This window comes from Folsomia candida, unplaced genomic scaffold, assembly GCF_002217175.1.
Source record: "Folsomia candida strain VU population unplaced genomic scaffold, ASM221717v1 Fcan01_Sc009, whole genome shotgun sequence".
NCBI lineage: Eukaryota > Metazoa > Arthropoda > Collembola > Entomobryomorpha > Isotomidae > Folsomia > Folsomia candida.
Window position 1 is genome coordinate 3432333 of NW_019091201.1, and position 27806 is coordinate 3460138.

Consider the following 27806-nt stretch of genomic DNA (forward strand, 5'->3'; position numbering starts at 1 on the left):
CATGGATTAATTTTTATGAAATTTTAGTTTTATAAAAACAATTAACGACAATTAAGGATATCTCAAAATATAGATATTTTTATTCGCCTTATTAAGTCTTTTTTGCACTAGTTAAAAACAGTCGTTATAATTCTATGATTAATATGGGCAATTTAGTTTGGCTTAGAAGATCTTCATCATTCTGATGATCATCAGCCTTTTAATAGACGATTTTACTCATCATCCTGTGGATAAATGACTCCCACCTGTTTTCGAATCCCTTCCATAATTTCAGCCACGACCAAAGATTCCTCCCACGACATTCCAGGACTCTCCGTCAGACCGGCTTGAATGCAACGCCTCACTTCCGCAGCCTCGTAACACAGTCCGACGCTGTTAGCGTAGTTGAACTCCTTATCCGTGGGAGGAAGGTCGAATTTATGTATGCCTGACGGCGTCTCTAACTCCGTGGGGCACCAGAATCTCATAGGGACCTGTACAATCAGATGAGCATACAGTTTATGGTTTGTTGAAATATTTAAAGTACTTAGTTTAAATATTCTTACTTTAATCATGCCCTTGGTCCCTATTATATGCGCCTCATTTTGCATCCGCACCCTCCCATGAGCCACCGTTGTTGCAGTCCTGCCCCCGGAATAGATAAGTGTAGCGCTGCTGCTTAGGTCAACCCCGTCCTCGTTGAGATGACCACCCGCAGCGATCTTGATGGGTCGTTCTCCACCAAAGATAAGCGATATGAGTTGAATGTTATACACCCCGATGTCGAGAATCGCTCCGCCGCCCATCTCCTTCAAGCAGCAACGGTCCTTCTGATCGAGAAGTGTTCCAAAGACGGTGGAAACTTGGAGAACTTCTCCGATCGAACCGGATGCAAGTTCTTCTTTTAGTTTTAGATATGCAGGGAAGAACCGGGACCAAATACCCTGTACAGATTTACATGAAATGGCAATTTTAAATCTCGATTATTTCCCAATTTATGTACTTAAAGGTATTACCTCCATTAAGAAGACTTTTTTCTCTCTGGCGATATCAATCAGTTCCTTCGTCTGCTTAACATTGATGCAGAGCGGCTTCTCGCACAGGACCCCTTTTCCATGAGCTATGGCTAATTTGCAAAGATCTTTATGTTGTGGGTTGATTGCACCGATGTAGACGGCTGTGACCTCCTTGTCCTCGACTAACTCTTGATAAGAACCATATGCTTTGGGAATTTGGTGAGCCGTCGCGAATTCTTGAGCGGACTCCAACTTTCGTGCGGCACACCCCACGACGACGTGTTCGCCGAGAGGGAGGGAGGATAAGGATGAGACGAAATCGTGACTGATCTTGCCACACCCAATTATTCCCCAGTTAAGTGCCATAATTAATAATCAGAGTTTCTTATTTTTACAAGAAATTTGGCTATGCAAGCTGGCTAAAAGATTTCAGCTGAATTGCATTGTGGATTTAGAGAGTGAGAGTCAACTTGAGACGGGTTTGCATACTTTTCGCACATGGGATTAGATTATGTTTTGCGTATGTGACCACTGGTTGATTAGATGTTATCTAATCAATCACATTTTAAATGGACGTAGTACAATGCTACTGTCATTCTTGCAATAAATTAGTGAGATTGCATGCACTTTTGGAACCCTTAGTAGCGTGCCCATCAAATATTTTGCATACAGCGGAATCATGGTTAGTTTAGTTAAAACGGTTAAAATATTTAACTCAACTACTACTAGTCTCTGGTTCTGATTGCTGCGGTTGATAAGATATTTTTAATTTGTTACATTATATTATGTCGATCGTAGGATTTTATAAGTCCCGTACCAAAAGAAACACAAAACAAAAAAAAAGACTGTCCTGGACTTTTAGAAACGCCAAGCTTGCTATTACATCTTAATATCTGATTCGGCGTCTTCATGTATTTTAAATACTAATGTTAATATGAAATCTAGAGCAGCCTTTATAGTGTGAATGAAAACATTTTGAACCTGAAATTTCAGTCCGTTTTATTTGAGCTCAAGTTTTACTTTTGCAATCATTAATTATTAATTATACTACTAGTAAATAACAAGGATTAAGAATGTGATAATTATTCGTGTAGAACAAAATCAAGATAAAGAGTTTATCTAAACTCAGGATCAGGTTAGCCTAAAATCTTATTAAATCTAAATATCACAAGGCTCATACTTTACCGATCCGAGAACCCTATTTTGCTTTGTAATTCTTTAATTCTTTGTTATAACATCTTGAAAATATTTTAACATCTATTATATACATGTAATTACTTCTACACTACAAATCAAAGATATATTTAATTAGATTCTATATCAGCTGAAATAATAAATGCTGGAAATCAATCAAGAAATCTATTTTATCACTCATTTTTTTCTATCAAAAAACAATTGGTGGCATAAGTTAGAGGAGTTTTTTTTAGTGATTCACATATAAAATATTGTCGTCATGAAAAATTTTCTTGTGCGCAGTAAACAGTTTTTAACTGCAAGTATAGATCTTCTTCTAATCTACCATTTGGCTCGTTTTGACCAGTCTTTTGGCGTCCAGTGTAAATGTTTTGGGTCAATTTTAGTCAATCTTGAGCTTTTCTCATGGTTTTTGCCCATTTCTGGCGTGAGAACTATGACAAAGCCTCCTTTATAATACGAGATGACGCCCAGGGTCTGCAGAGTTGATATCACATCCTCCTTTTTCATGGAAGTTAACTCGCAAATTTCACTGAGAGAGAATGCATTATCATTTAATCAATTTTTGTAAAAATGCGCGAGCTTTTAGGATTGGTTGTAGCTTTATACTTTATTGTTATTTGTGGCCTTTCCTGATCACCGGATGCCTTGTGTGTAAATAAAATGCCAAGAATAGTATGAGACCAATAACTTCTGTACGATAAAAGACCCAGATCTGATAACGGCTTTTCTGGTGAACCTAATTTCCCTTCAAATTTGCTGAGCTCATAACCTGGAAGCAGAACACAGTCAAACCATTAAAAGAGATGTATCAAATATTAGCAAAATTTGTGTTTCAACTTTATTTTCCCTTTCGACTTACTAAATTCGATTAACAATTTACCAAAACCCTTTCTTTGGTAAGGAGGGAGTGTTAATATGCACGCGACATTGTAATCTTCTGAAGACTCTTTCTCTTTACTGAAATAGCCAACTAAATGGAAGCCCCGATTATCTAATTGTGTCATGACGTAGAAGAGAAAAGGGTCTGTATCATAGTATCTGCAAAAAACAAAAGCAATCGCATTGCAACACATCATAAATATGTATGTTTCGTAGCTATTTATTCATATTGAATAAACTGAACTTACAAAGTTTTATGGTCCAAAAACAATTTGGCAAGTAAACAAAGATTTTGCGAGTATTGTTTATTTTTTCTCCCATCGATTTCAAATACTGAAATATTGTTCTTCCTATAAATCTCATTTCCAGGTGGGTGTCTTAATTTACATTTTAGTAAATGTCTTTCAAGGGCCTTGAAAAAGTAGATTTATTACGATTAATATTACTGGTTGCAAAATAAATGCATTTCGATCCGAAAAATAAGTAAAGGACCTACCTTTGCAGATTTGCGGTATTTTAGGCAAAATTCACAAATGTAAATACAAGGAAGGTGGACTAATTCCTAAAAAATTATGTCAACTTGTTCAGGCACACTTTTCACCGCAACAAATCATCAGTTAAATTCAACTGATTGGTATTACTTGAGGGTATGGAGCGAAATACCACGGCTTGATTCGATGCTTGCCCAGTTCTATCATTTCTATATTTTTCATTCGCGTTACCACGTCGTCATTACTGTGCATCATCAAACTTCCCGTCGTTCTAGGACCAGCAGTAGTAGCAGCACCCTGACCGGCTGGAGTTGCAGGACCACCACTAAGTAAATCCGGAATTTCTTCCTATACCGAAAAGTTAACCACAATTAGTTAAATTGCCATCGCTAACTAGATAAACTTGTATTTTCTGGTAGCGACACCACGTTCTCGCTACCTTGATTTCGACCTTAATGAGAGTGATTGGTGTTGCGGGTCCAGGACTTGGGGCAGGAGTTGGAGGTTGTGAGGATGACCTATCTATTTCATCGTAAGGTCGTTTCTGTCCCTGCTTCTTCTTCTTGTTGAGGGACGGGGTTGAAGAAGTGGTCGCTAGTAGTGGGAGGGTGGGGACATCTCCCGCGACCGGGGAAGATGGCCGAGATGGTGAAATCTTTTTGGGAAAGAAGACCTTGCTCGGGTCTAGTCTTTTCTCGTCTACCCATTCGTCCAATCTCTTATTAACTAGAAACAATGAGATATTATTGACAATGTCAATTAGTTACCGAACCAGTAGCTTTGCAAACTCTTAAAAATACGATTACTTACAGTCTAAAAAATGAACATAATATTCCCGCATGGCTGCAAGTTCTTTAATACTGAGGATTTCAGCCATTTCTGTAAATTAATAGTCGTTAAATTAATGACTTACACCTTTCATGACTTTCTACCTTAAACATATAACATAAATTATTATGAACTTACGATATTCTGCTCCACTTCTCATTAAAACTGGAAGCCGACATCCTTCTACTACAGCATTCTGTATCAAATAATAAACATGACTTCAATTAGTATTACTATTATTAACGCTGATAACTTTATTTATCGCTTCCAGTATTATGAAATGACACAATTAAGCACATAAAATTTCATGAAAATTCAGATCTCTTTATTTTTCTAACTCTGTATCTCATCACCCCACCCCTTCAAGCCTCCCGCCCACCAAAAAATGAAAACAAGGAGAAAAACTGGGAATGAAAAGTGGGTGTGACCATGGAAACGGTATTGGTGATGGATTTTGGAGAATTTTGAAATTTTTTAGAAAAATTTGGACAGTTCAAAAAGTGGGTGTAACGTACGGCAGAGTCGCAGGGAACTTCTTCGTAGTCCTCGGATAATTTTCTTTCCATCATTTGGAAAAGTGCAAAAATGGGCTGGCTGGGGTTCGAGTTAAGAATCCCGCTTCAATTCCAGCACCGGCAAACATGCATGTGCAGCAGCAAACACGAGACGAGACAGACGACAGCCAGACAAACAGAAAGGAACGTCTGCAATTTTAATTCACCTTTCAAAAAAGTTCCTGCGTGGCCAAGGAAATTTATTTCGAAATTTTATATTTCTTGGAAAAGGTGAGTAATGGTGGTTTGACTGATTTCTGATCAACGTCAGTTTAAAGTTACAGGAGAAAGGAAGCTAAGAAGTGCTAAAGAAGAAATGGAATTGTTTTTCTGTTAATTAACTAATTCAAACACAAGCACATTGATAAAATATAAAATAGTTAGGAGAGGAAAACCCCGATGTATATTGGTGTGAATATGGCAAAAGCTCTACTTGATTTGGATGGGTGTTCGAGATTGCCATTAGCCCCTTAAATGATTTTTCTAAATATGTCATAAATTGACGCATCGTTTAAAATATAATTCCTCCAGTCCTCGTTGATTGGGAACGAGTCCCAAAGTAATTAATGCCATATTCCCACGTTGAATGACTATGAGTCTTTTAAATTTAAACGTTTGAATTCATTTCATTTAATTTAATTTAATTTCTGTTATTGTATTTACAGAAAGAGATCTTAAACAATGGGAGAAACCGAAGTGGCACAGGCCGGTGGGGGGAAAGGTCTTAGTTCTACCTCCGCATTAACTTTACAAGTGAGATTTACAACGAAACAAGAAGAGTAAGTATTGTTTAAAAGAATAATAGCGAAACTAATTGGTAATTACATACAATTCTAGAACTTTTAATTCTTTCCTTTGTAGATTCTCCATTCCAGATTTTCCATATGTCGTGGAAGCAAAGATTGGGACTGATGGTTTAAATGCTCTTGTTAATCAAGTTTTAAAGGGTAAGAGATAGATTTGGATTACGTAGGAAGAAACATCAATATGATTAATTATTACTGATTGATTAATTATCCCATTATTCTCTCTCTTTAACTTGCAGATGACGGAATTACAGAAAAAGATGTCGAATTTGACTTTCTCATTGGTGGAGAATTTCTGCGAGAGTCACTGGAGGAATTAGTTATGAGACATGAGCAATTTATTGGGAAAGATGTCGAGGGTGTCACAGATGAACTCAAGAAGCCAAAAATTGGAGTTGAAGAGGTTATAGATGTCGAATATTTGGAACGAACTGGTGCACCAGAACCTGAAAATGTACTCATGCACGATGACTGGGTCTCTGCTGTGGATGTTACTGAAAAATGGTACAATTGCCTACATTTTATTATTATTTCCACATTTGTCTCTAAATGACCTAAATTGTACTTACAGGATTCTGACTGGTGCATATGATGGGACGCTTCATTTGTGGTCAATGAAAGGAAAACACAGACTTGCCATTCCTGCGCATTGCGCTCCTGTAAAAGCAGTTTGCTGGGTGTCAAAATCTGAAAGTGGCGCAGGTGATTCATCTACGTCCATTTTTGCGAGGTATACTAGCGTCAATTGAAGTTAAATTGATTGTATGTTTCGACATTTGCTGTAAAAATGTGATAATTTTTATCCTCAGCGGCTCACATGATCAGACAATAAAAATTTGGGAGTGGAACACTGAAGACAACACCGTGAGCTGTAAATGGATTTGCAAAGGACATAAACGCAGCGTGGATTCATTAAGTTCGGATCCCAGCGGAACCCGATTGGCAAGTGGATCATGGGACGGAGAACTAAAAATCTGGTCTTCTTCTCTTGAAGGTTTACCAGAAAATAATAAGGCAGCTACGCAATCCAAGAAAGACGAAGAAGATGACGAAGAGATTTCGAACAGCAGGGTAGCTAAACTAATATATTATAAATATAGTTTTAATACCAATTCGTGAGTGAACGTCTCTATCTTTAAAATGAAATGTATAGACTCCACTGATGACGTTGGGAGGACATAAGGAGTCTATATCTGCAGTTTGCTGGAGTGACTCCGAAGAACTAATGACGGCATCTTGGGATCACACAATTAAAATTTGGGACATAGAGACTGGCGGAATGAAATCCGAATTGGTTGGAAACAAAGCATTCTTTGGTAAGTTTCTTTGAACTTGAACCAGTATTCTTTTTCTATTTGTTGTATAAACGAAATTAATCTCTTTAATTTAATAGGAATGTCGTGGTCTCCTCTTAACAATATGGTCATTACTTGTGCGGCTGATCGACATATTCGACTGTACGATCCAAGATCAACAGGTAATTTTTTTTATTTGCATACTTGTAACATATTTGAATTAAATTTATAAAGCTTCCATCTTTTCACGTCTTTACAGAGGGATCTCTTGTCAAATCAATGTTTACTTCGCATTCTGGCTGGATTTCTACCGTGAATTGGTCAACTACAAATGAAAACTTGTTTATCTCTGGTGCACACGATAACCTCTTAAAGTTGTGGGACCGTCGCAGTCCACGAGCCCCCTTGTACAACATGACAGGTCACACTGACAAAGTTTTGTGCTCATCTTGGGCAAATCCCGAGTTTATAATGGGAGGTGGAACAGACAATAGTTTGAGAATATTTAGAGCAAGCTCATCATCTAACAAATCTTAATTTTTATACAGTTTGTTTTTGTTTATTACTTTATGTATAATCGTGACAGGCACTCTAATTTTTCTTGTCTGAATTGACTTTATTACTTATTTTTGATCATGCATTTCCAAAGTTGTCTTATATCTTACGTATATATAATTGTCTTCGACTATATGTGCACAGCGTAATGAAATGACTAGAGTTTTAGAGTAAATATAGAGTAATAAATCTAACAGACTTCTAAATCAACAAAACAATTATACGTGTCAATCACTATTTCTTGAGCAATGGCAATTGCTTTCAAGTATTCAGTCTTACTTTCTCCCGTGTTATGATACATCACTGGTTAAAAAATGTCGTCTTGTGAAGTTGAAAATAAACTCTTGGACTTAGCAAATTGGGCAATTCGTAGTACCCAATTCATCGGCTATTTCCCCCTCTCACTTCGGTCCTTAAATCGGACCAAGTTTCTCGAATTTGGACCCTTTTACTCCCTCAGCATCATCTACACGGTCCTCCTCCTCAGTCTCATTTTTGCTTGGGAAGTAAACTTTTTCCTCAATTTCACAACCTACCAAAAATTCATCGCACTCTTTGGAGCCACCGAGAAAACGGTCCATTTCTTCTTCGTCCTTACAGCTTCATTCATGGGACTCTGTTTTCGCATTTCCGGTCTGTTCATGGGACCTCGGACCATCCAATTTTGGAAGGACAATTGTCTCACATTAGACAAAATACAGACTGCTCTCGGTTTCTTTAAAGAATCAATTTTTGAAAGTTCCCCAGATTTTGGAAAGATTAAAAAATCTCTGAAATTGTCCATCCTCATGAACGTGGTTTTCATAGCGCTTCACATTTTGATCGTTCACGGCTACCGACTTCATCGATCCCTGACGGATGATACCCAATGGTGGTCGTCAGACTCTGACTTTCATTTGGGGTCCGCCTTCTGGTTCACGATGGTCCTTTTTCACGTTCTTAACTCGATTTGGTTATCATTCTTCATAAAAATTTATACCGCAACGTTCCGCTCGATTGCGAGAAAAATTCGAACCTTGAACAATAACGGGGACGACAATGATTCCGGGAAAGGAATCGACTATATGGAGCAACGACCAGCAGGGATAATTTATGGCTCGGAAATATTTCAGATTTTGCATCCCAGCAAAGTTAACAAGTCATCTGCGACAGGAGAAAATGAAAAAGAAGCAAGAAATCGCCACAATCTTTTAGAACTTCACGTCGGAAATTGCATATCGGCATTTGTCATGTTGGAGAAATTGGTGAATCGATTCAACACATTTTTTGGGTCGCAATTAATAGCAGAAATGCACGTTTGCATCAGCAACATTGTGGCACACTCGTTTTTCTTGTTGTTGTGGATTGGTAGAAATATTTGGCGTCAGGTGAGCTACACAATTTTCTAATGTTTTCATAATATTGTCAGGAATTAAATTTGTATTTAAACAGGTTGCAATGATAACCGTGCCATTTCTGGTATTTGCTGCGCATCTGTACAGATTCAGTTCGGTGGGTGGAGACCTGACTTTGGCGGCGGGGGAGGTGGCACGCGCCCTCTTTGACAGCATTCCGATGGGTCAACTGTCGACCGATTTGCGATTCAAGGTGTGCACCTTATCTTCCAAGATTATCGTGTCCCCTCCGGTCATCAGTGGGAATGACTTTTTTGTGGTGAATCGCCACTTGGTTACTTCGGTATGGCATTCATCTTATTTAAAGTAATGATAAGATAAACTAATATATGGATACATTTCATCTAGGTCGTCAGCGCCATTGCGACGCTGCTCGTGGTACTTGTGCAATTCAGGGAATCGGATAGCACAAGAGTGTTCTCTCCAACAAGGAATTCTTCAGGACATGGATAACTTAAAAATGAATCATGGCACTTATTTCTGTATACCTAGAATAGATCCCTTTGTTATTTTGTGTTGGTTAGGTTTTACCTAAAAAACAACACATGGAAATCCCAAGTCCAACAAAGGTACTTGGTTTCTGATCCTTAAAATACACGATTCTACTCCTTTCTTAAAGGGTGGAATCTCATCTCATCTCCCCAGAATTCCTGTTGGATGACGAAAGTTCATTGTACTCTACTTGCCTCACCTCACCTCATTCCTTAGAAAACCCTTTATTATTATCCCTTTACCCGTTAGTAAAGGTTTATTTCAGCCCTTAACACCATTTCTTTAGCCCCTTATACACCTTCATGCTTACTCCTTCCTCAATAAATTCCTATAACATCATTACCAGTTACACAGTACTGAATATGAAGGGACGAGGAACCCTTTAACTGTTAGAAGGACAATTCGACCTTGAATTATGTATAAGACAACTTTCCAACTTTATGATGAAATAAATACAAAAACATTCCATCCCCCTCCGATTTCTGTTACTTTTTCCCGTTACATATTGCTTTGCTAAGAAGACGATTATTCCAGTGTAGCCTCAATCCAGTTCAAGGCAAGGTTAAGGGCAGCAGACGACTTGATCTTATTAACTTACTAACCTCGAATTTCACTGGATTTTGCATTTTGCTTGCATAATAAAATCATCATAATGAGACCCTGCGTTTTCATACTTCTCGTGGCTCTGTCCACATTATCATCAGTTTCAGCCACGGTCTTGGAAAAGGTAAAAGCAAGAATAAGAGGCAAGTTGAGACGTTTTTGTTGAAATTTTATTTTACAGATTTTTACTCATAATCGTGGCCAAGATGTTCAAGAGGTCAAAAAAAGTGGACGATTTGACGAAACTGTAAGCGAAAGTGTTCCGCATATGTTTGCAAAATTTGAAAAATTACTTTTAACAATTTTCTCAGGATGAATTTGAATACATCAAACGAGCAATTGAAGAATTCAAGGAAAACATTCCGAAATATACTGGATTCTATTTTCTTGATTTGCTTTTCGAGTGAGTTTTCCAACCGTATTATTACTGAGCAAATCAAATTAATGTGTCCAATTTGTGCTAAATTGGTTTAGTCTATTTTTCAGAGTGGTGAAGAACGCTTGCATCTTTTTTCTCGGAATTGTGACACCAGTCGATCCTCCACTCGCTCTGCCGGTATCAGCGTCCCTGACATTTGATGGGTCCTCCTCCCCCTCAGCAAACAATTTTGGAGTGGTTGATAATGCCGTGTAATTTTGGTCAAGATTGGCAAAAATTCATTTCATTTTAGTTGATTGGATTGAGCATTTTATTTTTGACGAGGTTTAGTAATGACAAACAACCCGGTTTTTTTTGTGCTGATCAGTTTGACTGATTGAATTGATAGGCATTTGAGCACTATAATATTATTGTACTTTTGAAATATGTATTAATCTTGGAAATAAAATTATCGTAATTTTGATGGAAAATTATTTATTGATGACAGAAAGTTTCTACAAAAAAATGAGACTAATAAATAATCTGACCAGTTGAACGATAGTTGACACACCATCCAAAAAATGTCGTCAAATGATATCACAAATTCTGAATCAACTCTGATTTCCATCGCAAAATGGGGCCTGCTCACGGTCAAGATTCCCGGATACTTTCCAATCTCCGTGTCCACCTCGTCCATGAAAATTTTGACGTACTCGAAACTAGAGAAGCGTCAGTACCTTTCTTTCTCATACTGCAGTGGAGCCGCACTTTACGTCATCATCTTATCCACCTTGTTGTCTTGTTGGGACCTCATATTTTTTGCGAGGCAGTCCTCCTTCCACAAATATCTCAAGGCACGTGGCCCCACGGAAATCTACGCGTACACTCTCATGCTCGCTACGTCATCCATGTTGGGCGTGTACGTTCAGATTTTCGGGTTACGAAAGGCCTCAAAGTTTCTCAAGTACTGGGAGGACACTTGCACCATTTTCGACCAACTGCAAACTAAACTTGGTCTAAATCTGGGAACTTTGGAAAGATTTAATAGCATTGAAAATTCTATTCGAAATTCGTTTGCAGCCTTGATAATTCCAATCCTGATTCATGTCTTGATTGACTACGGTTATCGAATTACGGACTCAATCCTGCACGAAGATGGGACAAACGAGGACACCCAGCTTGCCATTGGTCTTGGCGTGTGGACATTTTTTTCTCTCTCGGGATCCGGGATATCGGTCTGGATGACGTTCTTCATCCAGTTTTATACAGCGTGTCTTTACACGGTTGGAAATTCTTTGAGGGAGATTTCTGTGGATCGTTTTTCTACCCCGGGGGAGGCTTTGTCGAGGAAAAGTAGTAATTTTTCAGGGGAAGATGAGTTATTTACGAGAATGATTCTTCAACAACGGCACCCAGTACCGAAGTCGAATAACCAAGGGGAGAAAAGGGTGGCGAAAGTTGACATCGAGACCACACTGGAAACTTGTCTTTCCTTGTTTCAATCCATTCTTGGAGGAATTTCTAACTTCAATTCGTTCTTTGGTGTCATTCTTATCTTTGAGATAAGCGCTTGCGTCCTCAATTTGTTGGTTTACTTGTTCTTTGCGCTGGTGTGGTTGGGTCGTGGGGAGATTGGACTCCTGATGGAAACCGTGGTGCCGATTTACATCTATGGGAAGGAGTTGTACGACGTGGGGTCATTTTCGGAAGAGTTGACCTCGGCTGCGGAGAGTGTGGTGAAATCTTTGGGGCAGAACTTACCTCTGGATACCCTAAGTCCTCATATGCATTTAAAGGTATGATTTTATGACCAATGTCACTGGGTTTCATTTTTGTATATATTTACGATGTTTCATTCAGCTACAAATGTTGTCCACTCAAATACTAACGAATCCACCGGCGATATCGGCGAAGCAATTTTTCGTCATTAATAGAGGGCTAGTGACTGCAGTAAGTAATAAATAGTGGTATTGCTTAATTAATTTGCATAATTTTTCAACATGTTTTTGCTATGATGTAGGTACTAAGTGGCTTGGCTACTTTTCTAGGTAAAAATATACGCTTGTCGCTTACTGATAAGAATGAGGATATGCATAACTATTTTATAATTTTGTTTTATGATCTAGTGGTCCTTGTCCAATTCAGAGATGCCGATAGTACAGCGACCAGTGCGGGCTAATTATTAAAATATTTGTACATACACAGTTGCATATAATTTCATTATTATTCTGTAAATTTCATTCAGTTTTATTAAATAAATCATTTTGTTTTAAAATATCAAATCCATCGCTCCAAAATTTTACATTCGCCTCCACTTTCACTTTCACCCCGTTCTTTTCACCGGCCAAAATAATTCTTTGGAGATCGAACCCCTTCCGGGCAAAAACAATATCAGTCTTGGACAATCTACATAATTAATAAAATATAGATTAGTTTTAGTGCCCTTCTAAATGCACAAGTTGTATAACCAACCTGGTTACGGGACAAATGTCGTTCTTTCCGTCACCTACGTACACAATTCTGTCAAAAGGACCGTGTTCCTGTACGTAGAGTGAGAGAGCTTTCCATTTGCAGAGGTTTGGGGGACAGAAAATGCAGTCCTTCTGCCAATGAAATGGAGCAATTTGAAGACACCCACTTTCCGTAATGTAGGATTTATTCGTCAGAATCGGAATTTTTGAGGCTTCTTCATCTCCAATAAGTTGGGTAAGAATTCGTGAAATTCCAAAATCGTTAGCGTCGGAAATGACGGTTGTGTGAGCTTTTCCTTTGCGAATAAGGGATGAAATCAGTTGTGACATTCCTGTAATTGCAATTATGCACAGAATTTATAAGAGGTTTCAAGGTTTGATGTCTATTTTATTTATTTTTGATTGTCACCATTGACAAGTTGGATTTCCTTGATTCGGTCAGCAATAGCATCTAGACCCAATTTTTGCGAGTGCAGGTGACGAAATAAGGCGTTCGTGCCTTCCGTCCAGTAGTGACCGTCGCAAAGGGCCCAAATTTCCGGGGGGAGAGGTTGCACCCCTAATTTAGACACAGCTACATCTAAATCCTCATTGGTGAGGGTGTGATCACAGTCGAAAGCAAAGAGGATCGACATATCTTGACCAAATGATGAGACTGAGAAATGTGAACTAAATCGGTCTGCAGAATTCATGGTTGGACTGGAGCGTGGAAGGTCAACAAGTGAAGTAAGCTTTTATTAACATGCCAATTATCAGTTAATATGATAAACTGGTTTCCAATACATGACACAATTGCTAATTTATGCAGCTATACTAACCTAAATGTAATTAAAACTATTGTTATTAATAATGCAAATAACAAGTCTCATTCCTATGTATTTATAATACCAAAAGTTCACTACACTGCTGCACAAATTCAATATTAATATATGCAATCAGCCAGTTACGTGGTAAAGAATTCCTTAACTTTGTTACTCTGTAATTCTGACAAAATTTCCAAATTTGTACACAATTGACAGTTTCAGATACATAATTTTATTCAGATTTCATTCAGTTTTATTAAATAAATCATTACGTTGTAAAATGTCAAATCCATCACTCCAAAATTTTACATTAGCCTCCACTTTCACTTTAATCCCATTCCTTTCACCGGCCAAAATAATTCTTTCCAGGTCGAATCCCGTCCGGGCAAAAACAATGTCAGTCTTGGACAATCTACAGAATTAATAAAATGCAGATTAGTTTTAGTTCCTTTTAAGCTCAAATCATCAAAGCAGAAATTGTAGAACCTGGTCGCTGGACAAATGTCGTTCTTTCCGTCGCCTATGTACACGATGCTGTCGAAAGGACCGTGTTCCTGTACGTAGAGTGAGAGAGCGTTCCCTTTGCAGAGGTTTGGCGGACAGAAAACGCACTCCTTCTGCCAATGATATGGAGCAATTTGAAGACATCCGCTTTCCGTAATGTAGGACCCATTCGTCAAAAGTGGAATTGTTGAGGCTTCTTCATCGCCAATAAGTTGCGTGAGAATTCGTGAAATTCCGAAATCATTAGCGTCGGAAATGACGATTGTGTGGGCTTTTTGTTGGCGAGTAAGGGATGAAATAAGTTCTGCCATTCCTGCAAATAATTTAATGTTTGGAATTATGTAAAAACAAATTATAAGAGGTTTGATGTTATTATTTTTGATTTTCACCATTAACAAGTTGGATTTCACTAATTCGGTCAGCTATGGCATCCAGATCCACTTTTTGTGCGTGCAGGTGACGAAATACGGCGTTCATGTAGTCCGTCCAGTAATGGCCGTCGCAAAGGGCCACTATTTCCGGGGGAAGGGGTTGTGCCCCTAATTTAGCCACGGCCACATCCGAATCTTCATTGATGAGCGTGTGATCGCAGTCGAAAGCAAAGAGGATCGACATCTCGATGAGAGCAAGAAATGTGAACTGATTTGGTCTGCAGAATCGTAATACATAATTTCGTAAAGGATGTGCTTAATCAGAACACACGGTTGGACGGGGAGGTCAATAATTGATCTTGAACTTGACTATTCTTGACACTTATTTATGATTATTTCATAACTGTCAGAAAATTGTGCTAATTTATGTTAACTGTATTTGCTGCTCATTTCTCTACAGTTCGCTATATAATATATATGTAGTAACTGACTGGTAATATTGAGTTGGTTTTTAACATGGTCAATGGTCAATGGTGCGAAGAAGACGAAACTAACGATTCCCTCACGATGTTACAATGATGATGAATGAAATTGCATGTCAACGTCCCATAATAAATAAGCCTAATTATGTGTTACATATGGCTTTGTGTATTTGAGAATAGTTCTGAGATTGGTCATCATCACGTATTGTGTAAATTGTGTCGAGTTCCACAAAGTGCGACGACGACACGACGGGTACCGTTTCTCAGGAAAGATTAAAACCAAAACTACCTCAGTTCTGCCATGAGGTTGCACAATGCACGATGTATAAACTGTGAATCATCTCCGCTCACCTTTCTTTCCGTAGTGAAAAACCTGTTGAAATTAGAAGGCATTGATCAAGGGTAGATTTTTAACGTAAGGGTTCAGGTTTGAGTGGGTAGTTGATTGAAGAAGCTTTTCTACTGTAAAATCCTTCGTTTTTTGGGTCATCTATAAAAGAGGAAAATGTGAGACTTTTCATGTCAATGACTGAATAAAGGATGCATCTCGTAGTCAAGTGGTGTATGGGGTGGCAGTTTTTGTGGGCTGTGTTGGGTGTGGTTCATGGAGCTCCTGTCAGCGCTGACAGTGATTCAGAACAAGTCGATGGAGGAAATGGTGGTGTAAATTTAGGTCCAGGAGCAGCGGTAGGTCAATAAAGTTACGGTTTTACAGAATCTCGGAATATCTGACCAGATTCTTTTTTATAGCTCGTTTTCCTCCGAAAGTTTGGCTACTTGGAACCTTTGGGTACTAATGAGTCCGAAACGCTCTACTCCGAAGACCGTGTGACAGACGCGATCCGTAATATGCAACGGTTTGGGGCCGTCCCAATTACAGGAAAGTTAGATCCAGAAACAATTAAGGTGAGGAAGCAATATTTAAATCATAAATCATGTTGGTCAATCAGAAAAAAAGTAAATCAATTACTTTCACTCTGAACTTATTTCCATTTTTAGTTGTTGACGAAGAAGAGATGCGGAGTGCCTGACATAATTTCTCCCGAAAGCTCAGAGTTACGACGAAGGAAACGCTTTGTTCTAGGTTCCAATGGGTGGAACAAGCGAAAATTGAGTTACAGACTTGAAAACTGGGCCCCACAGCTTCGTCAGGAAGATGTGTATGCTGACTTGGAGAAAGTCATGCGAATTTGGGGTGACTATGCTCGTCTCACATTTATCAATAAGACCGACCCCATCCATGACCAGGTCGATATTGTCATTTCTTTTGGAAGCGGATATCACGGTGATAGGTTGGTGATGGGTGATAAGTCCAGTTAACGATGATGAACTTATCATTTTTATTGTGATGGTTGTGTTCAGATTTCCATTTGATGGCGAAGGTGGCACCCTGGCTCATGCCTTCTTCCCCCAAAATTCACCCGGATTGAGTGGGGACATCCACTTTGACCTGGACGAGAACTGGTATCACCATGAACGAGTGGGGAAAGTGCCGAAAAATAAACGGGGCGTGGTCTCATTTAGAGATGTCGCCCTACACGAGCTCGGCCACAGCCTTGGTCTCGCTCACTCGGCGGCACAGGACTCGGTCATGTTTCCCTACTATCAGGCACCCAGTGATGGTGACCCCGTTTTGGGGCAGGACGATATCTTGGCACTTTATCATCTTTATGGTAAGCCCGTTAAAAATTAGCTAATTACTTCCAATCAGAGGTCGCAGGTCAATTTTCGGCGGGGGTGGCGTCAATTGTGGTGGGTTTTCGGCTGCATCGACCCCTGATTTAAATTGAGTAAACTCCATGATATTTAGTAACGAGGAGTATTCCGGATGGAGACGACGAGGATGTTTCAACGCCACGATCGCCAATTACAACAAAAAGGACGTGGACAACTACAACAACCACAAATGAACCTTCAACAAGTACCACTACGTCGCCCAAGCCAACCAATACTTATACAACAAAACGTGGAGACTCTAATCAAGACCTTTGCCAGGGGGATTATGACTCGATCGCATTTATCAGGAATGAACTATTCGTCTTTAGAGGAGAGGTGTGTATAAATGTCAAAAAGTCCTTAACATAACTGATATATGTAAATATTTTTGTCTTGTTGACCTTCTCCAGTACATGTGGAGATGGACGGACAAGGGACAATTGGCAGGAGGTGCATATCCGGCCCATACAGCTCGACTATTCCCCAGTCTTGACGGTGTCAAAAAGGTGGATGCCGCATTCGAACGGGAATCTGATGGGGCTATCATTTTCATTTCTGGTTAAAGTTATCTAATTATGCAATTTTTGGAAAACATGCAAAATTGTAAATGTCGTATTTAATTGTTTTTTTACCAGGAGGAAACTACTGGGTGTTTGACAGTTCCAACCAAAGGATAAGTAGCGACGGACCTCGACCACTTTCAGATTTTGGACTACCACACGACGGCGTGGATGCGGCCTTTGTGTGGGGCAAAAATCACAAAACTTACTTTTTCAAGTAAAATAAGTACTTATCTGAATTTTTTACGAGCTTCGATTAAATTTCATGTCATCATTTGCTCAGGGGCGATAGATACTGGAAATTTAATGAAACTCTGGGGTCCGTAAAGGGCGATTCCAACTACCCAGCCAGTATTTCGGACCGATGGCGTGGTATCCCTTCGCGCATCACTTCTGTGATAACATACAAGGATGGTTGGTCCCTCAAATTTTTCACATTTTAAGTATTGCTTGCAAATGTTCACATTACATTTTTTCCTACATATAGGAAAAACTTATTTCTTTAAAGGACAAGAGTTTTGGAGATTTTCAGACGCTGATGTCCATACTGAAGAAGATATTCCAAAGAACACGGGGCGATTCTGGTTCAACTGTTCATAGCTGAAGTGAAGAAATAATTATTATTAGATATTCAGCTTATATTTGTCTAAGGAAGTTTTAAGTATTTTTTTGTTAAAATAACCTAAAAATGTGTGAAAACCTGGCCTATCCTTAGAATATTTAATAATAAGATTATTAAATACTCTAAGGGTCTATCACTTTGATCTTAGCCAAAATGCCGAGAGGCGATTTTCTGTATTGTTTTAAATATGTATTTAGATTTTTTTTTACATAATTTTAGCCAGATTAAACAATAAGATTAATTAGTTAGCCGTCGAATCGATGGAAAACCAATTTGTATTATTTGGAGCTGACCTACAATGTTCATTCAATAAAATTGTTTCTTGTGCTTTTGTCAAAACATCGTCTTCTCAGTTTTGTCACCGGCAGAAGTGTGTTAACAATAGACATCAACACTAAATGTTTGATGAACCATGCATTGCGTCGTTGTTATTTATTGATAATATGGTTAATACAGGTGATATTGATTTACAAATTGCAAAAGATTGAAATATATAAGCTACAATTGTTGTGATCCAGAAATTTCTGTATTATTGGTTCATTATTTTTCCATTAGAGTTACGTAACACTAACACTACCAATTGTAAGATAAAATTGTTAACTCATATTATGCAACATGCACGTTATATACTACTTGCAACTAAATTGTATAAGTTCACCCGAGTTCGTTTTCCACAAACTCATCGTCGCATCATTCATTATGGAACAACTAAAAAACTTGACCGTTTCTGAAATCCTTTTAAAAATAAGCAAAATTGCAATGCTCAGTTCCCAGATTGCAGGATACCTTCCGCTCTCAGTTAATCACGAGGACCATCAAAATTCTCCCCTCAAAAAGTCTCGACATAAAAATTTACTAACACATTCTTTAACCAGCATTCCAACCATGTCATCTTTTCTCGGTTTATTCGTCATAATTGGTTGGACCACACTTTATTACTCTATTTTCAAACCAAAGATTCAATTTGTCCGAATTTTTGGCCCCACGGAATCATTCGCGTACACCATGATCGTCATAATGGGTTCCACTGCGGGGATTATTCTCCGGTTGGGAGCCTTTCGTAAAGGAGAGGTCAATTTTTTTCAGGACAATTGCAACTTACTTCAAAATTTTGAAGATCGAGACCTTAAAGTTTCCGAAATGAGGGAAATTTCCAAAATTCCAAGATACATAAACATTTCATTTTCTGCGTATTTCATCCCATTGGTTATCCATTGCATTTTGGTACACGGCGTTCATCCCATGATGGCGTATTACAAGTTTGGAAAATGGCATCCTGACATAGTTTACACGATCGGATCGGGTTTTTGGGTATTTTGGAGTTATCTTTTGATATCCAATTTATGGATTATCCTTTTCCCTCGCCTTTACTCGGCATGTTACAAAGAAATTTCGAAAAATATTAGTATGAAATTTCAAAACGGGATTCACCAACCAATAAAATCAAACTACTTTTTATCCGAGATTTGGAAACCTCAATCCAAAAATGGTGATGTAAACCAACGACAAAAAATTTTTGAAAATATTTACGGTAATAAAAATTTGGGGAAAATTACGCACGACGCTGCATTGGAATCAAAGGTGGAAGATTATTTAGAACTTATACTAAACTTGGGAAAAATGATTGAAAAATTCAACAAGGTTTTTGGAGAGCGTCTCATGCTAGAAATGATCACTTGTATCACATTTATCGTCTTGTACGCATTTTTTGGTTGTTTTTGGCTAAATCGGGGAAATATCAGGGTTATCGGGGAGGTTATCACGCCTCTTTATGTCAACGGGAAGAAACTCATCGAGTTGGGGTACTCTTGTGGAAGTATTTCGAATGAGGCGCAGGTCGCGATGAAGACGTTAATCAATAATGTGCCTTTGGATAAGCTGAGTTTGAAAATGTGTCGCAAGGTACAAATTATTTAATTCATCTTAATTTTTTACAAATTCTTCCCTATTTTTGTGCAGATTCGTCTCATACAAATTCAGCTGGAGTCCAGTCCTCCTACCGTTTCTGCCAAACAATTCTTTACAATTAGTCGTGGGTCCGTAACAACGGTATGAACCATCAGTTCGCATATTTAGTACTGCATTTCTAATAATTTGCTGAATTTCATAAGGTTCTGCAAGGAATGGCTGGGTTTTTAGTGGCTTTGGTGCAATTTCGACGAGGCGAATAAAATCCATTTTCACGTGCTTAGGAGCTTTATCATCAGTGTCATCAAGTGTCACCTCAGTGAAGAATGACAAAAATGAGTCGCACCTGTTTAGACTATTATTGTTGCAACTATGTACATCACTCACGCAGATGTGCATGATCAGTGGCCGCGGAAGCATGGGGACAGAGGGACAATGTCCCCACGGTTATTCGATGTCCCTGTCATCTGCCCATGTTATATAAACACATCCCTCACCTATACTACAATGGTAATGTCCCCAGATGTCCCCACAGCTTCCGCGGCCACTGTGCATGATGCTGATTATCCTTTAATTGATAAGATTGAAATTACAATAGGAATTAATATCGAATATGCACCTGTTGGTCAAGATAAGTATCAAGGATTGCTTATGTATGGATGCACTATTGATTGGCTATAAACCATTAAATTTATTCATTTGTGACACTTTGTAATAATTGTATTAACTAATTCACTCCGTCACCTGTGTGTACATACTTATTTTCTACTTTAGAAATAATCTTCAAAATGAATTACTCAATTTTTCTCAACATTTTCTCATCACTAATTTACTTCTCATACGGTGCTCGAGACGTGGAATATCCGCCCCAACAATTTTTCCCTGTCGACGTGAGCAATGTGACCTGGGCGCATGGGGTCAATTCTCAAGAAGCCTTAACCCAAACTCTGGCCGACCCTTCGATCCGAATGATCGAATGCGACCTTTCTCGTGGCTGGTTGAATATCTCAGGAGTAATTTCTGGATGGGAAATGGTGATCATGGCGCACCCTCCCGCAACCACTTCGGACCTCTCGTTCAACTCCTTCCTCGACCAAGTGATTGAATTCAACAAGGGAAAATCTCTCGAAGACATGAAAGGTGTCAAGTTGGACTCGAAAGACTATTATTCTGCAGCATTTTCAATCTTACGACTTCGAGGACGAAACGAATCAGAACCATTGAAATTTCCGGTCTGGATAAATGCCGACGTGGTGCAAGGAAATTCGCAAAGTTTGCCAAAAGTTGGGGGTGTTGATTTGCTAAAGTTGCACAATATTAATTTGCCAAGCTCAGTTTTGTCGCTCGGATGGACGACGAAGTGGGATGAGGGGGATATTGGTTAGAAAAAAAAATTGCAAATTTTGAAAATATGAAGAAGTGAAATTTTAGATTTTTTTATGCAGGCAAAGGCTACTCTCGGGAAGATATGGATGAAATGATCCAAGTTTTTCGCAACTTTTCGTCAAACCCGATAAGAACAGAGAACCTTCCAGTGACATTTGCAGTGAGGGCGGTTTTGGCGCAGAATTCCTTGTCGAATTTGCTCTATCTTCTTAACGCCACGTCGCAACGGTCATCGCTCACGTTGTGGACGGGAGCGAGCGACCCTAAGGTTGACTTGGCCCTGATTGCTGATATGTTCAAGGTTGTCGGCAGACACCGAGTGTTCGTCGACCTCCCGTATGATGATTGGAAAACGAGTTTAGGAAACGGGATGCAAATTACGAATTGGGTTGTTTTAGTTGTCGCCAGTATTTCGGTTTGTTTGAGGCTTTCTAGTTAAACCTTATAATGAAGTGTTAAGAACTATAAGAAGGAGTGAAAATCAATAAAGTATTTATGGACTTATTGTAGATTTTATAGCTAAATCTTTGACTGCTATTTATGTTTATATTTTATGTTTATATTTTATGAATCCTACATACATCTTCAATATTCGTACATATCTATAATGCAATTCATCTACTAAACTAAATAGAAAGCGGAGGTGTAATTTGCACTGCATCATATTATGTGCACAAATCTGCTTGAAATATTTGGCTTGATGGAACAACAACTCCATTAAATGGTAAGGTACTGCGTACAGGACGGGACCGTGTCGCTTGGGGAAAAGATAACTCGTACTAACGTAGAAAATAGTATTTTCTATGTTAAGTAAGTAAATAATACTCACCAACTGTGACAACTTGACTTTACCGAGGACTTCTGGTTGAAATTACACATTTCACCAATGTTTGTGTGATTTCGCAGTGTTTATTTCGATACCGTCGAAGCCATATATAGACCAACAAGGACACTGGGCACGTATTGAGACAAGTTGTCTCAATTTTGTCTCAATTTTGCCTCAACTTTGTCTCAGCTTTGCCTCAACTCTTGTATGGAGTGAAATCTCATCTGACCCCGAGTGATGGAAGGAAGTACAACTCGAATGGCAAAGCCAACCATAAAAAACCTAAACAAATAAATTAAAAATTCAATATTTCCATACAGCATGAAAATTGGAAAAAATAGTTCAAATATTGTAGCGTTTTAAAATCGTAAAAGGATGAAACGTCCCAAAGATAGGAAATATTTCTGCCGGATCTAATCATTGTACGAGTACTGGTAAAGACGATACAAAAAGGTAAGTTTTAGTTATGTAATTATGTATTATTTGCATTATATGGCTGTGTGCGTTTAGAAACTAATTCTGGTCAATTACTAAATAGGGGCAAATTTTAATCCTGATCTACGCTGTAACGGGGCCCTTCTACCTCCGCTTGGAAAGCACCGACAAGTGACAAAATACCAAAATCACTTTTAATCCACGGCAACTACGAGATGGAAATGGGGGAAAGAGTTTTAGAAGGAGGGCACACCCACTGGAATCCTGGAATTGGTCCTGTTTCTTCGGTTTCTGTCCCACAACAAGGTCCACAACAACAACAGTCTGACGTCGTATGGCCACCAATGCAATCAACGGAATGCCTGCTGAATACAACGACCGGGAGTGATGTTTCCATGTTTGGTGGATATCCGTTAATATTATCGTCAGATGTGGCACAGCATCGCTTGGCCGACTTTAGACATCGATTTCCGCCTTCCATGCATTTTGCATCGTCTCCATCCGTCGTGGGAGGAATTGATCATCATTCTCATCATGATAACTTGTCCTCACTAAATTTGCCTTCTCATCCGTTGGGAGAAGTTTCAGAAGGGGAAGGAAATTCGGTTCAGATTCAGGATGGGAACTCTTTGGGACTTGAAATGGAGAGTGGTCATCACGGTAAACAATTATAGAGCAGAATAAAACTTTGGTTGCCAAATGTGCAATGTGACAGCAGTTGGATGATATTTAAAAGTTCAATTATCTAATTTTATAGGTTTAGACAGTGAAGATTGTTCCGATGATGATGAAGATGACGAAGATGAAGAGTCTGACGACGACGGAATGCATATTGAAGGATCGGTATAAAAAACTGCACATTTTTTTGCGATTTAGAAGACCGATGCATAACTTTGCGTAAATAATTGCAGGGATATGTCCACCATAATCAATCCATGTCGCTAAATGTAGACCAAGAAAATCCACTCCCATCATGCCAACAGCAACAGCATGTTCGTCAACAGTTGAGAGTTATTAATTCGAACGGAGATCTCAACATGATGGGAAGCAATATGGATGAACATCAAAAGAATGGGATGATGTCTCACGTCCACGAGATAGAGGAAGACATACCTCCCATCAATCAAGGACATCCGCTAAATTCCAATCCAATCTCTGCCATCCCTATGATTACTGGAAACTGTAGTTCAATGATGATGTCAGATGAGCAGGAAGTCATTGTTGGTGGAAATTCCACCGCACAAGCAAATAATGATCCCTCCCTATCCATGAATATGGGCATGAATGGAGATCCATCCAGCTGTAGTAGTAACGGGCAATCGGTGCACGGGAAAATGTACGTCGAGGAGCGAGTCGTCTTCCATTTGAAACAGTGGACAGATTCTGGGTTTGGTCACTTTAATTCGTGTAGAGAACAAGAGCAGCATAAAAACCAGTATCGTTGTTCCGTCTGCCATATAAGATCTCCACGTGAGTTGAAATCAATTGCAGAATATTAAATATATAATCAGTTAATTGTTCTGAGTTTCCGTACAACTTTCAATGATAATTAATTACAGACAACAACATCCCTCAAAAGGACACTCATCGACATTTAGTTCGAGGAATTTTATTTAGTTTTGAAGATTGCATAATTTTAGAACTCTACCCGGAAGATTACACTGATGGGCAGCAGGAACCTCGCTCCGATCATCCAATGTCAATGGGTAAGTCATATTTTTAATTGTCACTTATGCACGTACATATTTAATGTAATGTACGCCATTATTACAGATCCTAAGCAAATAATTCACATGGAAGGTACAAAAGCTGACGAGGAATCTGTTCCCCTGTCCTACTTTAATCCGTCTTCCTCGTCTATTACAAATATTGTGCTGCCTGAACATGAACCTCACTCTTTGGGGAAGCCTTCAGCTATTGTTCATGACCACAATGCTGATCAAGGATGGTGGGACTACGAAACGGAGAGAGACGTCGTGGACAGGCACGATAACATTGCACATCATGTCGTCTCATCTTCAGAAGCTTGTACGATTAACCTCAAAATCTCGGCTCAACAATTTCACGATGCACAAGTTGCTGCAACGGAACGCGACGACACGGAAATGGACGACGTAGTACAAATAGAGATTCAGCAACAAGACGATAACGATTCCGACCTTAACAATGAAAATGATCAAGATAAGGATTTTCAAAATTATGAAGAATCCAAGTATCATGATGATTCTGTACCACCACCGCAATATTATGCAAACGCAAATACGAGCGAAACCCAACAATTACCGACAACAATGTCCAATAGTAATAACAATGCACACCATCAGTGCAATTCTAATTCTGGCGACGGTATGCTACCTTCCAATGATTTAACTTCGGTTGACGATGTTCCCATATCCCCGGAAAGTGTTGGTGATATGGATGGTGGAGGAGAAGCAAATTGTCGTGACACGGAAATGCCACCTTCATCCCTCGCTGATGATCTTAATCGTGAAGATGATGCTTCAAATTATGAGCAAAAAATGACGAAATCACGGCTCAAGAAACCAGTCACAAAGAAAAAACATTCGCATAGTTCAAACAAGTATTCTTGTCCTTGTTGCAATACATATTTCAATTTGAAACGCCTCTTGAAAGATCATTTAGAAGAAACTCATCACGACGGAAATCCGTTTCAGTGTCAATTGTGCAAAATGCAATATGCGGATACAAAGCGTCTTCAAAGACATTCATGCACGTTAAGTGTGGAATCAGTTAAACATCGCCTAAAAATCAAAGAAATTAAACTGGAAAAGAGCGAAGATAAGTCTTCAGATTCATTATTCAATCATGGAGGAACCAATTCTTCCACTGCAACAAACACGACGACAGATTCAAACATGGGTAGTGTGGAAATGTCATCAATTGACGGGGATTCGGAAATACTAGAGCTTGTGATGACCTCGAAATCTTCCAAAATTAGGAAATTTTCAGAAAAGGCCAGTCTGAAAACGAATAAGTCACCTCCATTCGTTGCGGTGCACAGTATCACAACAAAGGCAAATACTTGTGAAGATCTGACAAAGACAGATAAACCTCCAGACTTATTAGTGGGATGCGAGGATGAAGAAAATGACGCCAGCAGCAGCAACAGTAACAGCAGCAATGAGGATCGCGGATCTCGGCCGAATAATAAATCTTCTTCTAGTAAATTAAATTCCACTCCTCCAATTAAAATTAACCAAGATCAGAATCTTAGCCAACAACAGTCATCCTCCAACAATAAGGAACGCAAATCACTCAAGTCAAAAGAATTCAGCTGTAAAGTTTGCGGAAAATGTTTCTCCCAATCCCGAAGTCTTATAAATCACGGTGCCTGTCACAAAATCGAAAAGCGCTCACAGTGCGAAAAATGTGGAAAATCATTCCAACGACGAGACAAACTCATGCGACACATGTATGTTCACAGCGAAGAGAAAATGTTTCCGTGTGAAATTTGTGACAAGAAATTTAGCCGACGAGATAAGCTAAGCGATCATCTCAAGTCCCATCAAACCGATGAAATTTACAACTGCGATCAGTGCTGCAGACAATTTCTGCGCCCTGATATTTTGAAACAACACGTCAAAATGCATCAAATGGAGGACAAACATCAATGCACCGAATGTCTGCGTTTCGTCACAGGAAAAGAAAGGCTAGACCAGCATATGAAACGTCACGAAGAAGCGAAGGCTCTCGGACAAACTTTACTTTGCCCACTATGCACGAAATACTTTATTCAAACGCAAAGTTTGAAGGCACACATTCGAAAATTCCATCGGGATGCGTTGAGCCAACTGAACCTACACCAACTTCATTTTGGCTGTGACGAAAAGGAATTCGCACAAAACAATCCTGACAATAATAGAAACACCGAGTCCCCATCGGGGTCGAATTCCAATTCTTCTTCAATGGACCCCAAGTCGCCACCAATGTCAGTGCTACCATTGAACATACCCGAAAAATCCACCACTCCTGTTTGTCAAGTTCTCGAAAATGTAATGACGTCTGCTAAATCCAAGGTAAAGATAAGCAGCAGCAAATCCGCTCCAAGTAAAAGCACTCCTACTACAACTACTACTTCTACTCCAGAGATGAAATCCTATGCTTGTGGGCAATGTTCAAAGAAATTTTCTCGAAATCAAACATTGAGAAGTCATGAACTTCGTCAACATTCAGAGCAAGGTCACAGTCATAATAGCACTCCATCAAGTAGAGCGGGTGTAACAACAAATGGAGAAAAATCAGGAAAGATAATGGTAAAGGATAAATCAGGAAAAACTCGGCAAGCAGATACAATTACAAAGCCTACATTTATTCCAAGCAATAAATCCAATAAACCGGAAAAGGCGAGGAATAAACCTGGAAACTTGTCAACGAATAAAAAGAGTGGTGTAAAGAAAAAGACGCCAACTTCCAAGTCCCAATTTTCTTCAGGGCCTTCGCCCCCATTGATGGGAGGACCACCCACCAGTAACCACCAAACAATGACACTTCCATCGTGCGCTAGTCTAGCACAAGATTTGGGATTTAACACGACGCCAACCTTCCAACAATCCCAATCTCAATTAAATGCTTACTCTCACCACCTTGCTTTAAGCATGCTCGGAGCTGCACAACAATTACAAAATCCTTGTAATTTGCCTTTGGATTCTGTCGTTGTGAGTGGTCATCACCTGCAACATCAACAATTGGCTTCCCTACAACTTATAAATTCTCATGGTCAAATGGGACCCTCGTCGTCGTCGTCCACACTTTGTCCTCAAACTTCCTCCGCATTTGTCATCAATTATCCAACCATTGCTACAATGTCGTTTCAAAATCCATGAGTAATTGAGTCTTTCAATATTTTACAATTCCTAGTAATCGTATAAATCACGTAAATGTACTTAAATTCGACGGTTAATGTCAAATAATAATTTGAAACTATTCTCGGTGAGGTAATATTACGCAGTACAATGCCTTTACATTTTATATATAGTGGGATTTCTGAATGGGATTATATTATTAGCATGCCGTTTTGGATGTGCACTATATTTACAAATAATTTTTATAATAATAATGTTACGAATGCAATGGGTTAAGAATAGAGACTGAGCTGATCTCTTATTTTGTACATTTATGTTAGTGTGTTAAATGTGGTGTAACTTATATTTTGTTAGCGATGACGATAAAGAATAATAATAAATTCTGTAAACTTACATGTAGAAACTAAATTGTTGAAATCATAGTCGCACCACAAACTATTATGCCTTTTCAT

At 38.9% G+C, this 27806-nt stretch overlaps 10 protein-coding genes across 12 annotated transcripts; 6 read left to right on the forward strand and 4 right to left on the reverse strand.

Moving 5' to 3' along the window:
• Positions 1-54: 54 nt before the first annotated feature.
• LOC110853947 (trans-1,2-dihydrobenzene-1,2-diol dehydrogenase) lies at positions 55-1453 on the reverse strand. The gene is made up of 3 exons (XM_022102324.2): positions 996-1453; positions 546-923; positions 55-473 (listed from the first exon to the last, which is right to left on the reverse strand). Exons 1-3 carry the CDS (start codon positions 1359-1361, stop codon positions 213-215), a joined length of 1005 nt encoding a protein of 334 aa, XP_021958016.1. The 5' UTR covers positions 1362-1453; the 3' UTR covers positions 55-212.
• Positions 1454-1962: 509 nt separating this feature from the next.
• Positions 1963-5043, reverse strand: LOC110853825 (histone acetyltransferase Tip60). 2 transcript variants are annotated; one of them, XM_022102165.2, is made up of 10 exons: positions 4906-5043; positions 4529-4586; positions 4373-4441; positions 4014-4288; positions 3713-3910; positions 3568-3633; positions 3320-3483; positions 3052-3230; positions 2799-2961; positions 1963-2721 (listed from the first exon to the last, which is right to left on the reverse strand). In XM_022102165.2, the coding sequence occupies exons 1-10, from the start codon at positions 4957-4959 to the stop codon at positions 2511-2513; spliced, it is 1437 nt and encodes a 478-aa protein (XP_021957857.1). In that variant the 5' UTR covers positions 4960-5043; the 3' UTR covers positions 1963-2510. The 2 variants fall into 2 exon arrangements, with proteins under 2 accessions (XP_021957857.1, XP_021957856.1); XM_022102164.2 differs by having other exon boundaries at positions 4002-4288.
• Positions 5037-7818, forward strand: LOC110853826 (ribosome biogenesis protein WDR12 homolog). The gene is made up of 9 exons (XM_022102166.2): positions 5037-5175; positions 5610-5723; positions 5806-5891; positions 5990-6254; positions 6322-6480; positions 6560-6821; positions 6904-7066; positions 7144-7227; positions 7305-7818. Exons 2-9 carry the CDS (start codon positions 5626-5628, stop codon positions 7580-7582), a joined length of 1395 nt encoding a protein of 464 aa, XP_021957858.1. The 5' UTR covers positions 5037-5175; positions 5610-5625; the 3' UTR covers positions 7583-7818.
• Positions 7819-9046: 1228 nt separating this feature from the next.
• On the forward strand, positions 9047-10902 carry LOC110854406. Of its 2 annotated transcripts, none has more exons than XM_035855029.1 (5): positions 9047-9277; positions 9343-10213; positions 10271-10336; positions 10401-10492; positions 10564-10902. In XM_035855029.1, exons 2-5 carry the CDS (start codon positions 10139-10141, stop codon positions 10721-10723), a joined length of 393 nt encoding a protein of 130 aa, XP_035710922.1. In that variant the 5' UTR covers positions 9047-9277; positions 9343-10138; the 3' UTR covers positions 10724-10902. The 2 variants fall into 2 exon arrangements, with proteins under 2 accessions (XP_035710922.1, XP_035710923.1); XM_035855030.1 differs by having other exon boundaries at positions 9055-9277; positions 10576-10902.
• Positions 10903-11028: 126 nt separating this feature from the next.
• Positions 11029-12718, forward strand: LOC118436572. Its single transcript, XM_035854963.1, has 4 exons — positions 11029-12243; positions 12308-12397; positions 12468-12495; positions 12574-12718. The coding sequence occupies exons 1-4, from the start codon at positions 11029-11031 to the stop codon at positions 12624-12626; spliced, it is 1386 nt and encodes a 461-aa protein (XP_035710856.1). The 3' UTR covers positions 12627-12718.
• Positions 12668-13631, reverse strand: LOC110854172 (pyridoxal phosphate phosphatase PHOSPHO2). Its single transcript, XM_022102570.2, has 3 exons — positions 13328-13631; positions 12920-13250; positions 12668-12853 (listed from the first exon to the last, which is right to left on the reverse strand). Exons 1-3 carry the CDS (start codon positions 13608-13610, stop codon positions 12685-12687), a joined length of 783 nt encoding a protein of 260 aa, XP_021958262.2. The 5' UTR covers positions 13611-13631; the 3' UTR covers positions 12668-12684.
• A 1-nt stretch (position 13632) lies between these two features.
• On the reverse strand, positions 13633-15332 carry LOC110854267 (pyridoxal phosphate phosphatase PHOSPHO2). The gene is made up of 3 exons (XM_022102690.2): positions 14615-15332; positions 14208-14538; positions 13633-14133 (listed from the first exon to the last, which is right to left on the reverse strand). Exons 1-3 carry the CDS (start codon positions 14838-14840, stop codon positions 13965-13967), a joined length of 726 nt encoding a protein of 241 aa, XP_021958382.2. The 5' UTR covers positions 14841-15332; the 3' UTR covers positions 13633-13964.
• A 154-nt stretch (positions 15333-15486) lies between these two features.
• On the forward strand, positions 15487-18315 carry LOC110854173 (matrix metalloproteinase-2). Its single transcript, XM_022102571.2, has 9 exons — positions 15487-15765; positions 15829-15984; positions 16078-16370; positions 16441-16751; positions 16889-17130; positions 17205-17352; positions 17430-17571; positions 17638-17768; positions 17842-18315. Exons 1-9 carry the CDS (start codon positions 15619-15621, stop codon positions 17952-17954), a joined length of 1683 nt encoding a protein of 560 aa, XP_021958263.1. The 5' UTR covers positions 15487-15618; the 3' UTR covers positions 17955-18315.
• Positions 18316-20578: 2263 nt separating this feature from the next.
• LOC110854128 (protein FAM151B) lies at positions 20579-21794 on the forward strand. The gene is made up of 2 exons (XM_022102528.2): positions 20579-21264; positions 21330-21794. The coding sequence occupies exons 1-2, from the start codon at positions 20673-20675 to the stop codon at positions 21707-21709; spliced, it is 972 nt and encodes a 323-aa protein (XP_021958220.1). The 5' UTR covers positions 20579-20672; the 3' UTR covers positions 21710-21794.
• A 547-nt stretch (positions 21795-22341) lies between these two features.
• LOC110854174 lies at positions 22342-27747 on the forward strand. Its single transcript, XM_022102572.2, has 6 exons — positions 22342-22549; positions 22635-23191; positions 23289-23374; positions 23443-24001; positions 24091-24237; positions 24305-27747. Exons 2-6 carry the CDS (start codon positions 22747-22749, stop codon positions 27373-27375), a joined length of 4308 nt encoding a protein of 1435 aa, XP_021958264.1. The 5' UTR covers positions 22342-22549; positions 22635-22746; the 3' UTR covers positions 27376-27747.
• The last annotated feature ends 59 nt before the right edge of the window (positions 27748-27806 follow it).